Below are 13,091 nucleotides of genomic sequence, written 5' to 3'. Positions count from 1 at the left end.
GGTTTTGCAGGTAGTTGAAGCTTACTTTTGTGTAACTCTCCTCTTTGTCCTCTTACTCTAAGCCCCTAGAGCTATGCTGTCCAGTATGGTAGCTGATAGCCATGGATGGCTATTGAGCTCTTAAAATATGGCTAATCCAAATTGAGATTTCAAAGACTCAGTATGAAAAGAGGAATGTAAAACATCTCATTAATATTTTTTCTATTGATTACATGTTGCTATGGTAATATTTTTGATATATTGGGTTAACTGAAATATTACAATTATTTCACCTGAAATATTACAATTATTTCACCTGTTTCTCTTACTTTTTTAATGTGGATACTAGAATAATTTAAATTACATATGTGGTTTGTTTCTATTTCTACTGAACTGCTCTGCCCTAGAGCACTGTTATCAAGTGGCTGGAGACCCCATCACAGCTCCCAACAGTGCCAGTTGTGGAAGAAGCTGATTTTGTGAGGCAAATACTGAAACACCATTGAGCTCTGCCTAATCCACCAGGTTAGCATCCATTAGGGAAGGTCTAGCATATTTGGCCACAGGTTCATGTTAAGTTACTGTGTGATAGTTGATGTGAAAAGCTTACTGGAAAGTAGATGGGAAACACATACCTCTGAGCTTCACCAAATGGGAAAATATATATTTAAAAGGGTAGAAGGAATCTTCGAGTAGGTGAAGTTAGTATTGCTTGTGTAAGGTCCACGGAAGATAAGACCTTAACTTCCTCGATTTTCAAATCCCAAATCTTACCTGGATCTGACCTAAAAGCAATGATATTTATGATGCACTGAAGATAACAAATCTTCTATGGGTTTCCAACTCAAAGTGTGGTCTGAAAACCAAGAGCATCACCTCGGAGCTTGTTAGAAATGCAGACCCTCACGCCCCACTCCAGACCTATGAAATCAGAATCTGTTTTAATAAGATCCCCTGGTGATGTATATGAGAAGCACTTTCTATGAGGTCCAGAGTCTTAACATGAAAGCATAATTAACTTTGGATGAAGATATCTTTGATTCAAAACCCTGTAATTCAGCAATAGACAATTGAGTGAGCAGTCCAGGTATGTCCTACACGATGATTTCCAGCAAGCTGGATCTCCTTGGTATACCTGCTAGAACCTTTTCTCTTTAGGGGTGTGACTGGTACATACCTTCATTGCACTGCAGACCCTTCCAGCCTGTGGCACAGGAACACCCATAGGGGTCTGGGAGACAGAACACGTAGGACTTGCATCCCTCTGGTCCACTACACCTTTCTTTACAAGTTCTGCCAAACGTGTGCAGTTCACAAGCTGTGGGTGAGAAAAAGATGATTCAGAGGCAAATATGCAGCCCTTTGAAAACGCAGGATTCTTCTTTTTAAGGGTCTCTCCTAGACCAGTGAACATGGAAAATAATCCAATGTAAGCTGTGGAATTGTCAGTGTAAACACACCCTTATGGCCCATTTTATAGATAATGAAACTGCCTCACAGAGAGGATACTCCAGGCACAGCCCCCAGTAGTGCAGTTTGCGTACTGCACAAACCTAGGGAGAGGCGTTCACACCATAGATGTCGTAGATTTGTATACTTATTACAACTTTTCAATGGTTGACAATAAAGAGCCTTTAAGAAAGGACACCTTTTTTGAATTTACTCAAAGGTACCATATGGGCTCACAGAGGCCATTTAGCTTCCATTCCCAAATGGGTCCAGATCTAAAATTCTAGATCCAGCAACAATGGCTTTTTAAATCCACAGGTTACTCATCAAGCACTTTTGACTTACCCTTCTCACATGTTCTCCCCATGAACCCAGGAGGGCAAATGCATTCTCCGGTATCTTCGTGGCAGATCCCATTGTTCATACAAGCAGTGCAGACACGGTTACATTCAGGTCCCCACTTCTGAGCTTCACATCCTTTTTTTAAGGAAAACAAGACTATGGTGAGTGGAGCAACTTCATTCCCCAAAGCTTTATTGAGCACCTGATACATGTTAGTCATGTGAGTGGGCACTGGTGAACGAAGATAAATAAAACACAATCTCTGCTCTCTAAAAGCTGAGAGTCCAATGTGGGAAACAGACATGTGATAGAAAATAATGATAACGATAAAGACAGAAGTACCTAATTCTGCCTTAGGGTTGGAATACGGCATAAAAGAGGGCTTCTCAGAGGAGGTGGTATGTGCGTTGAATCTGCAGGACCCACTAAGTGACAAAGAAGATAAGGCTGGAGAGCGTGTTCTGGGCAAAGGCTAGGTTGGGAGGAAAACACGGCATGTTTGGAGAGCTGCAGTTACGGTTAGAGACAAGAGCAGTGGTTTTCAAAGTGTGACCCCTGACGAGTAGCATCACTATTACCTGGCAATCTGTTAGAAATGCAAATCCCAGACTCCCATCAATGACCTACTGTATGAGAAACTCTGGAGGTAGCCTAGCAACCTATGCTTCACAAGTGTTTCAGATAATTCTGAGGCGTGCCAGAGTTTGGGAACCTCCAGGGTAAAGAATGTGGAGAATAACCCAAATGGGAAAAGAATCTGAAAAAGAATAGATCCATGTATATATGTAACTGAATCACTTTGCTGTACACCTGAAACTAACACAAAATTGTAAATAGTTCAATATAAAATAAAGATTAAAAAAAATAAAGAATGTGGAGACAGAAGACAGCTAAAAGGGGAAGCAGGAGCTAGTAGCCCCCAAATATTTTTTGGGTAGAAAACATATAAGAAATGAAGCAAGATACAAAATTGAAAGTACAAGAATGGTAAAATGCTTCTAGATTCGTATTTCCTGGTTCTTTCTCTCCAGCACTTGGTGATTTCAGATTGTTATTTAGGATACCTTCTGATAAGGAAAGCTCAGGGGGAGCGGGGTAGGGTGACCGTTTGTGGTCAGGAATTTAGTTTAATTTTTCTTCTGAAAGGAACTAATGTCTTTGTCCCTGAATATTAGTCTCGCGGTGGTAAACCTGGACCTGTGCCTACAGCTTATAATATTTTTGCCAAGAACTCCTAGTTATCAGTATTTTCTCTAAAATAATCAGGAAGACTGTCAACACAGACCCAGTCTTACAGGCAACCACTTAATTGATAAAGCTACAAAATGTCTCAGAGCTACTCTTTACATGCCTTAATATATAAAGGGAAAACTACTTCTGCACAATTAGTGATTTCTGGAGAGCCAGACCACAGATTATCTTCACATGATGAAAACTAATGATGGCAGACACTGGAGATGAAAGGGGTTCTCCTGTTACATTAAAGTATGTCTCTAACCCTGCACCGATCTGAAGACCTGTCCCAGCTTCACTCCTAATCCTGGGAAAGAGGAAGGGATTAAGCTCAAGGAAATACTTAAGGTGATCTCTTAGAGGGATGCGGAAGACAGGAAAAGAGTTCCTTGATAAGCAACAAGTATGCAGTTAGGCTTCTGTTATTTTCTTCAAAAGCCTCGTGGTTTTGTATTTTAGGAAACCATATACCCGTGGCATACAGAGAGAAATCCTACAGACTTAATGTTTTCGAGAAATCTTTTGCCATGGAGAGAATTTACGCCAAAAAGAAATCCTACACATATAACCAGTATGATTTTTTATACACATCTTTAAGCACTGACTATTCCTAGGGTTCAAATCTACCTGGAGAGATACCTTACAGTTATGAGAAATGAACAAAATGCCTTCAACTGTACCGCATTTCTTGGTAAACATCAAAGGGGTCAAAGGGAAGGAAGTACTTTTAAATAGGATGGTTGTGGCCCAACTCAAACTTTCTTAGAATGATTTTAGATATTAGCAGAGCTTCTCAAACAGTTTTATCGAAATAAGAGCCAAAGAGAATGAATGTGCTTCTAGCCATCTGAAAAGGAGACAACCTGGAGATCAAAATGTGTTTGAAGTCTTTTGCTTTATCTTAAAACTTCAGGGAAATTTAAAATTCAAATCTATGATAAGTCATGTTTGTTTTGCCATTAAAAAAAAACCAGCTTTAAACCTTTTACCACATATCGACATTTGATGTTTTTGATATTGCTGGAAAATCTGCCAATTTACCCCAGACTGTGAGTGCCCCTGGTACATGGTGCTATATCCCACTGGAGAGACCATCTTAATGAAATGAATGCAAATTGTGTCCTTGCCATTCAGACTCTCTGAGAGTAGAGAGGAATGAAAGGGGATTTCACCTGCCCAAACTAGATGAACCACACTTCTCATATGTCTATTTTCATATCACAGTATCTGTTTATCTCTTTATGTATGTACCTGCTCTGCTTGGGAATTACCCAAGGGACAGTGATTCATCTTATTATCCTTGTATTCTCAACACCAACACAATGCCTGGCAGAGACTTATAATCAACACGGATTTGTTGCATGAATGAATGAATGCATAAATATAATGCAACGCAAAGTAAGTACTCTTCACAAGTTAGCGATGCTAATCATTAGAGGAATGACAGGGCATCCCTAGTACTCAGACCTGAAGGCCTGAACATTTAATATCACGAATACCTAACATAACCGGAGAAAATTCAGGGCAAATATTTTGCTTTCTATAGATCAATTTTTGTAAAAACCACTGGTGACAGTTACTACCCACTTTGATAGTTATAATGGGGGAGAAGTTTTCACCAGTTCTAACTCTTGCGTTTTTCAAACCTGAAAACAGAAATCACATTTGAGAGTTAAATGATCTGGAAAGTTGGGATTTACAGGAGACTTAAGGTTTAACTAGATACTAGGCCAGGCCCAACTCATCTCCCTGTAGCAGACACCTTTTGGGGAGACTGTCCAGCTCACAGTGATTACCATTCTGTATGTACTATGCGGCTCCACCCTTGTCTATAGCTCATTGGTCTAGGCGAGTAGACACCTGACACGTGTCAGGCCAATCTGATTGTTCATCCTGAGAGTTCAACATTTAGAAGTAAAAGAAACATCACTGAAGCTAAGTTAGGGTCATGGTAGCCTCCTAAAGTCCACCCACCCTCCCCGGTGCTGAGCCCCAGATCTTCCCTGGAAGATCTTTTCTGGAATTTGCTTATCAGCTTTTCCATCAATTTTTTAAAGTCTTCAGTATACTTTCAACTAATCCCTGGTTTTTGCTTAAGTAGCCAGAGTCAGTTTCTGCTACTTCCAACTAAAAATCCTAACAACCACACCATCACTTACTCCGGACTATTAGCCTGGTGAAGGCCGAGGTGAAGAGGTTTCCTCCTATGTACCTGGCCGAGTACACGCCAGCATCCTGGGGCTGAGCGTGAGGCAGATGCACTTCTAAAATATCAGGTACTTCATGCCGGGGCACCGAATGGATGAAGGAACCTGTAAGGGAGAAAAGTGGAGAACAATGGGTCTCACTCAAACACTCCTGTTTCCTTGTCTGCCCCCTCCACTTGATCAGCTTTCCCTGGCCTGATATAGAAAACGTGCTCTAGCGTATTAGATGGGGGGGAGAAGAATGAAAAGGCTGAACTATCGAATGCTCTCCCAAAAGTTGAGAAAAGTACAGTGTTGGAGCAGATAGGTTAGTCTATAGGATCTACCACCAAACACATGAAGGTGAGGGTAGCCTAAATTTCTCATCTTCTGCAGGGAGAGGCAAACCGACAAAGCTGGGGAAAACGTCAGGTAAACTTGCCAACTAATCAATTAAGAGATAACTAGAATCACTACTCCAACCTGTAAGTCATTCATCCACAGAACTCAGAAGAGTCTCCATCAATATTCCAGCGGCATCAGGCAACTGCCACCAGGTGGCGCCAAACCGTAGTCAGCCCCAGACAGATTTGGGTTGCGCACTTGGACCCCCAGAACCCCTGCCAACTGGCTTTCCAGGCTCACTCTGGTCATTTCCTTAGCCTTGCAATCAAACAGCATCCCATTTTACATGGCAGAATTTGAGACCCCACATATTACATCATGATGGGACTTTCTTGTACGTTCATAGTTCATATTGTATATTTGAAAATGTACAATGTAGTAGGTGCATTCATATATGTATAAAAATCTCCACTTTAATTTACTTAAGTAACCAAACACGTTACCTAAGACAGCTTCTATCATAGAATCTGATTAGCTTGCATCATAGTAGCTTTACTTCAAACATCTGCCCCCAAGACTGCAATAAGATAATGACCCAGTATGTTTTATGCTATCTGATGTCTCGCACAGCAGTGTCGGAATGACACAAAACACATACTCACCGTTTTTGTAAATCACTGCATCTTCTTCTTTAATCAATACCTTTTTGAAAGATATGTTCACATTATCTCCCCTGTCCACAGTCATAGTTAAAGTAGCTGGTAGGAAGGAAGCTTTTAAAAGAGAGAGAAAAAACAAATGAGAAAGTGAGGTTATATATCTTTTCCAGGAACAAATGAACCTTGAATCAGAAGATGAGGCCTATTGCTTGGGAGGAGTCAGCTGGTTTTCATGAGAGCTTAGAGAGCTACACTGTGAAGGCAGAAGATGCCTCTGAACCATGCTCAGAAGGACCTGAGCTTTGGGTACATCTGCTTGTTTTCCTCAGCGCCTGCTGACCTGGGCACAGTGCCCTGGAAGACTCCCACACAGATACCGTGGTGCAGATAGCGACATGGGGTGGACCCAGAGGGAGAGTGGTGGAGATCAAAGAGCACCGTGAGCCCTGGAATTAGACAGTCCTGGGCTTAAGGCCACCCTCTGCCACTTACTGAACGTTTTTTTTTTTTTTTTTTTTGCCGTACTCGGGCCTCTCACCATTGTGGCCTCTCCCGTTGCGGAGCACAGGCTCCGGAGGCGCAGGCTCAGCGGCCATGGCTCACGGGCCCAGCCGCTCTGCGGCATGTGGGATCTTCCCGGACCGGGGCACGAACCCGTGTCCCCTACATCGGCAGGTGGACTCTCAACCACTGCGCCACCAGGGAAGCCCTACTGAACCTTTTTGACCCAGTTATTTCACCTCTGAACACCTCAGCTTCCTCATCTGTAATTTAGGAGTAAAAGTATTTACCTTAAACGGTTGTTAGGAATAGTAAATGATGTATGCCAAACCCCTGGGTGCTTAGAAGAGGTCAGGATCCTTCCCAAATATAAACAAAGGCCACGCCGCTGTGGTGACACGTGCAGTGTGGCCATGAGTGGCAGGGAAGGCAGGCAGGGGACCTCAGGGGCCACCTTCTGGGGCTCCCTCTCACCTGAGGAGGTGCTTCATTTAGCAATCTAACCGAACAGCTGTTGCTCTCTACGACATGCCCTTAGGCTTCTGTGAGAACTAGCTGACCATTTCAGGCTGTTGTTCCTTTCTCTGCGGTTTGTTTATATTTTCTGCTCCTTTGTGTGAAGATTGTTTAGCTGACCGTGGGACTTCTCGCTCAGCATTGTATTCTGAAAAGGAACTGAGATTCTCCACTCGGCTCAACTCCAGCGTGGCTTTACGTTTTCCCCATTCTGTGGTTTTTTTATTATTTCAGACTTTGCGCCTCTTAAGCTCCCTGTTTTGGGGGTCGGAACACAGTCGCACCAGAGTTCCCCTGCCACCCAGCTGGCCACCTCCCGCATTCATGGCTCTAGGTGGATCGTTCTCTGCTGAGGACTAAGAAATTGCATCCACAAGCCAGCCTTGCACCTTGGGCTTCCTGATGACACGGGAGTCCGACCTGTACACAGTTCGCATAGACTGATAGTCATGTGACTCGACTGGATCATGAAAACAATAAGCCCCTATTGACCAGGCATTGTTCTAAGCACTTCACACACATTTAATTTTCATAATATCTCTAGGAGATAGGTACTACAATTATCCTACTTTTACAAATGAGGAAATCAAGGTCCAGAGAGGTCAAGTAACCTGTTCAAGGTTACACAGCAAGCTCACAGGAGAGCCAGGATTTGAAGCAGGTAGCTCAGCTCCAGAGGCCTTTCATAGGTCATATAACACCTTCTTTTAGAAATGAGATTGCTGAGGCCTAGGTTATGGGATGACTTGCTTGAGATCATTTGGATTGATTAATTAACTCACAGACCTTAACTACGAACACAATTCACTTATTCCTTAAGCGGTGGAGAAGAAACTAGAAGGTAGTAAAAGTTATAAACAAAGACGCTTCTCATGGATGAAAAATAATTGAGCTAAATTTCAGTTGTCTCCTTTAATTTAATGATACATAAAAACTGAGAGTAATAATGTCATTTTAGGTCCGTTGTTATTTTGTATAATTTCATAACAGCCCTGTGGAGACCAGATATCCACAGTCTGACAGTGTGGAGATGGAGTTAAGGGTGACCAAGTCCCTTCCCAAGGCCTTCTAACAATAAATGTGAAAGTTGAGACACAAACTCAAGAGCTCCACACTTGTTCCAGACATCAGCCCTCCAGACCCACCCTACTCCGGGCCCGGCATCCTTACCTCTCACTTCCAGCCATGCTGAACTGTACTCAGTCCCTCAAACAGATCACATGATCACTCACGTCCAAGTCATGAACTTTCTCCCTTCTCTTCTGCTCCTTCCTTTCCCCTGTGTCTCACCAAGTCCTACTCATTCATCGGTCTCCATTTAGATGTCACTTTCTCCAGGGGCCTTACGCAATCCTGGAATCCAGGTTAAGTGCCGTCATACTGCCCTCCATATACCCTGTCCTTCCCCATTACAGCCCCACTCATTCCAGGAGGGTAGGCTCATGGCGGTTTTGAAAGGCAACACAGGGATCAGACCCAAGTTTACCTTCCCAGGTCCAACACGGGAAACCAGGTATATGAATGCTTCTGGTTACAATAGTTATAAGACTTACCTACTAATATGAAATCATAATAGTCCTCATCAGATATGCATTTGGTAATGATTAAATTACATAGCAATGTGTAGAAAATTGCTAGGGAGATGTCAGGCACATAATAAGTATTCAGGAAATGTTAACTTTGTTGTGTTTCCCATGTGTGGCACAAATAGAGGTTTAAGAATACTTGTGGGGGGCTTCCCTGGTGGCGCAGAGGTTGAGAATCTGCCTGCTAATGCAGGGGACACGGGTTCGAGCCCTGGTCTGGGAGGATCCCACATGCCGTGGAGCAACTAGGCCCATGAGCCACAACTACTGAGCCTGCGCATCTGGAGTCTGTGCTCCGCAACAAGAGAGGTCGCGATAGTGAGAGGCCCGCGCACCGCGATGAAGAGTGGCCCCCGCTTGCCACAACTAGAGAAAGCCCTCGCACAGAAACGAAGACCCAACACAGCAAAAATAAATTAATTAATTAATAAACTCCTACCCCCAACATATTCTAAAAAAAAAAAAGAATACTGTGGAATGAAAGAATAGATGAATGAATCTGATTTCAAATTTTCCTATTTTCTTCATACATTTAACATGCTCATTTGAGTTATTTAGATACAAATGGCTCCTCTCGGTCAACTTCACAAATCATGTTTGGGAAATTGGATGTTCCTAAAGCAAAGCCATTTCTCAAATGAAAAGAGGAAGAAAAATAACCTAGGTTTCTTCCGATGGAACACTCTGTAATAGATCTTTGGATGTGAAAACGTTCCAAACTTCATTTATACCTCCCTATCCCCAAATGCAATGTGCAGGGAGGTTTGAAAAAACTGCTTTTGACTTTTTTGGATGATGCCATTGATAAAAATCCCTTTGGCCATTTGGAGCCTGTGAGCCAATTTAAGCTGTGTTTTGGCACATCTCAAATGGATTTTCCACTTCCTCCCCAGATGCACGAGTCAGCAGCAAAGCAGGGATATAGTGATGTTTATCCTATCCTGCTGTGTCCCTAGGCGGGCACTCCTGAGTTCCCGTGATGTTTTACCAGGGAGTTAAGAGCGTCATGAAGACACAGTGTTGGAGGTTTTCTTGACTCACCATAAAGGATATCACTTTCCTTACACCATATTTCAGCCATTGGATGGCCAACAAAAGAAAATCAGTTCAACAGCTTGAGATGATGTTGTTATTCAAATACAGGAGAGAAAGTACTTCCTGTTTTTCTATTTTGTCTAAACCTCCATAATTATGTTAAAAGATGATATTAACATTTTCCACAGTTGAGTAGCAAAATTAATAGTCCCACTAAATTACTGCTCATTCCAAGGCACTAAATAATGACAATTACTGAACATTGACTGTGAGCCAGATAATGTTGGTGATTTCATTTGATTCTCAAATGTACGTGGTAAAGTCTCTATCCCCATTTATTTTTTCAAATGAGCAAACTATGATTTCAGGTAAGTAATTTGCGCTGGGTTATACCAGCAGTTGCAGAGCTAGGCTCAAACCCATGTCTGACTAACCTCCACTCCCGTATCTCTGTGCTCTAGGTTGCTTTTTGGGGTTTCAACTAGAGTTTGTTGTACTTTATAAAACAAGTGCTCAGAATTGGGGTGGGTGGTTAAAGTAAGTGAGAGTGATATAGAGAGGGTAGTGCAATAAATACAGACTCTGAAGCCAGACCGCTTGGCATTAAATCCTATTCCCACCATTTACAAACTGCTATTGTTATTATTATGCAAATTGTTCTGCAATGTCTCACTTTACAGTGAGCTTTCAGGAACATATCTACTGTGTAAATCAAATCTTACACTCATGGGAGCTGGCTTCTTGTATATACCATCTTACTCTTATTTAAAACCTAAGACGCTTTTGAAGATATTATTATACCCATTTCACAGATGATGAAAAATGAGACCAATAGAAGTTGAATAACTTGCTTAAGGCCATACAGCTGGTAAGTGGTAGAGAAAGAATTAAACTCAGGTGAAGTTGAGTCTAAAAGCCATCTTCTCTTCACTGTTCCTCACTATCCATGCCTGCCTTAGCCTCATTTAACTGAACTTAAACTATGCTTTACCTGTGCTGACCTGGACTCTCACTTTGGCGGGATCATTACGGTTGGTTTTGTTTTGGGTTTTTTTTTTGCGGTACGCGGGCCTCTCACTGCCGTGGCCTCCCCCGTCGCGGAGCACAGGCTCCGGACGCGCAGGCTCAGCGGCCATGGCTCACGGGCCTAGCTGCTCCGCGGCATGTGAGATCCTCCCGGACCGGGGCACGAACCCGTGTCCCCTGCATCGGCAGGCGGCCTCTCAACCACTGCACCATCAGGGAAGCCCTACGGTTGGTTTTTGACTCCCAATATTCTGTTTTAATTTGCTCTACGGATTCTTATTTATACATTTTCAGGACAGCCCAGAAAGGGCACTTCTCATGTCAAACCTGTGAGATCACTGGGGCACAAATCTCAGATCATCTTCATTCAGAATGTGGGCATATCAGCAGAAGGACATAACTCTTTACACAAGTCAGATCCCAATGACACATGTGAAAAATAACAGAGCCGACTTTTCAGCCACGATAGCTTTGGCACACCTCACATCCCTTTGTTCAACCTCTCTTCCCTCATCAGAGAGCTGCATTCCTGGGAATTTCTGTTGTGCACTTTTCCCACTCGCCTGATGCCATTTAAAGGTGAATGTTATAGTTTTGCTAAGAGGGCCTTTTCCCTCATTTGTGATGAATAATGATTTTATCACTTTGATCTTAAAATGAGCTTGCTGCCTTCAAATTTTTTAATTACCACCATTAGCAAATTCAAAGAAATATTTTCAGGTAGACCCCAGCTAGGGGCTGACTCTAACCCCTTGCTACTCAAAGTGTGGTCCTCAGCCCAGCAACGTCTTATCCCCTGGAACCTTGTTAGAAATGCAGAATCTCAGGACTCTCCCCAAGGATCTACTGACTCAGAGTCTGCATTTTAACAAGACGCTTAGGGTGATTTTAGAAGCATTTTTAACCTTGAGAAGCAGTAATCTAAAAAACCTACAGATTCCTATATAAAAAGCTGACAGTCAGAAATGTGCAGAGGTGCATAATTTATCTGGATCAATTTTACAATTAAAAATCAAATCCTAAAGAGCTCACAATGTCATTGTCTCATGAAATGACACATCCTCAGTCCACAGTCTCGTGTGGTTATGATGATGTTAATTTGGTGAGGACCCCTTCATTTTAGTAATAACCAACCCAGAGAAAGGGACTGAGGGTGAGGGGCCAGATCATTTCCGTCAGAACAAGGAGAGGTCATTTCTGCTGGAATCTGTACCTTCGTCCCAGTAGATAGCATCAAGAGCACCAGAAGTCTACCTGCCTGTCCCAACTTGGGAGCCTTAGGGCAGAACAGAGTCATTAAATAATGTTTACAATGACATCTCCTCCAACTGCCATGAGTTTGGTGGACCGGCCCAAAGATACAGCTTAGGACCCACTTCTATTTTGGGAGAAGAGTTCCATCACATCACTGCTTTTTGAGGCACAGAAAGGAGTAATACTCTTCCTTTGCAGAAGGCTCTCAAGGTCCTCCTTCAAAAGTTCTGGTGGGGCTTCCCTGGTGGCGCAGTGGTTGAGAGTCCGCCTGCCAATGCAGGGGATACGGGTTCGTGCCCCGGTCCGGGAAGATCCCACATGTCGCGGAGCGGCTGGGCCCATGAGCCATGGCCGCTGAGCCTGCGCGTCCGGAGCCTGTGCTCCGCAACGGGAGAGGCCACAACAGTGAGAGGTCCGCGTACGGCAAAAAAAAAAAAAAAGTTCTGGTGTTCTGTGAGCTGGGCCTGGGCACTCCACTTCTAAAATTAAATCATGTAGCCTGAAAAAAAGGGCCCCAATTCTTCATCCCTCCCTGTATCCATACTCGTGGCCGTGTAATTGTGTAATACCCTCCCATTCTGACTTTAGGCTCAGCTGTTCGACTTGCTTTGGGCAATAAAAGTGAGGCAGAAGTGAGAGTATACAGTACTAAGGCTAGGTTTCAAGAAGCCTCGTGTGTTTCCACTTGCTCTCTTGCACCCCTGCTGTCTCCATGAGAACATATCTACATTAGCCTGCTAACGGATAACAGTCACGTGGAACAGAGCCGAGGTAGCCCAACCAGGGCCAGCCTAATAAGCCTAGAGCCAGCCAATATCCATACACATGAGAGAGCTGCCCAGTCAAGATCAGCCACCTAACAACCCAGCTGACTCAGACTCACAAGCTATGAGTCATTATCATTATGCCACCGTGGCTTTGGTCGTGTGTTACACAGCATTACCATGTCAATAGATAACCACTGTACCAAGTAACTAATT

General features: G+C 43.2%; 1 protein-coding gene across 1 annotated transcript in view; it reads right to left on the bottom strand.

Moving 5' to 3' along the window:
• The window catches only part of TEK (TEK receptor tyrosine kinase), a 103,965-nt gene that overhangs the window by 46,613 nt on the left and 44,261 nt on the right, over positions 1 to 13,091 (bottom strand). The window contains exons 3-6 of the mRNA XM_082843548.1: positions 6,197 to 6,307; positions 5,163 to 5,315; positions 1,774 to 1,905; positions 1,157 to 1,297 (exon numbers count right to left, since the gene is read on the bottom strand). Coding sequence (XP_082699674.1) covers positions 1,157 to 1,297; positions 1,774 to 1,905; positions 5,163 to 5,315; positions 6,197 to 6,307 — 537 coding nt within the window. The remainder of the gene's footprint in view (positions 1 to 1,156; positions 1,298 to 1,773; positions 1,906 to 5,162; positions 5,316 to 6,196; positions 6,308 to 13,091) is intronic.

Source organism: Leucopleurus acutus, assembly GCF_964270905.1.
Source record: "Leucopleurus acutus genome assembly, chromosome: 7".
Classification (NCBI taxonomy): domain Eukaryota; kingdom Metazoa; phylum Chordata; class Mammalia; order Artiodactyla; family Delphinidae; genus Leucopleurus; species Leucopleurus acutus.
This window is presented reverse-complemented; position numbering and strand designations above follow the sequence as displayed.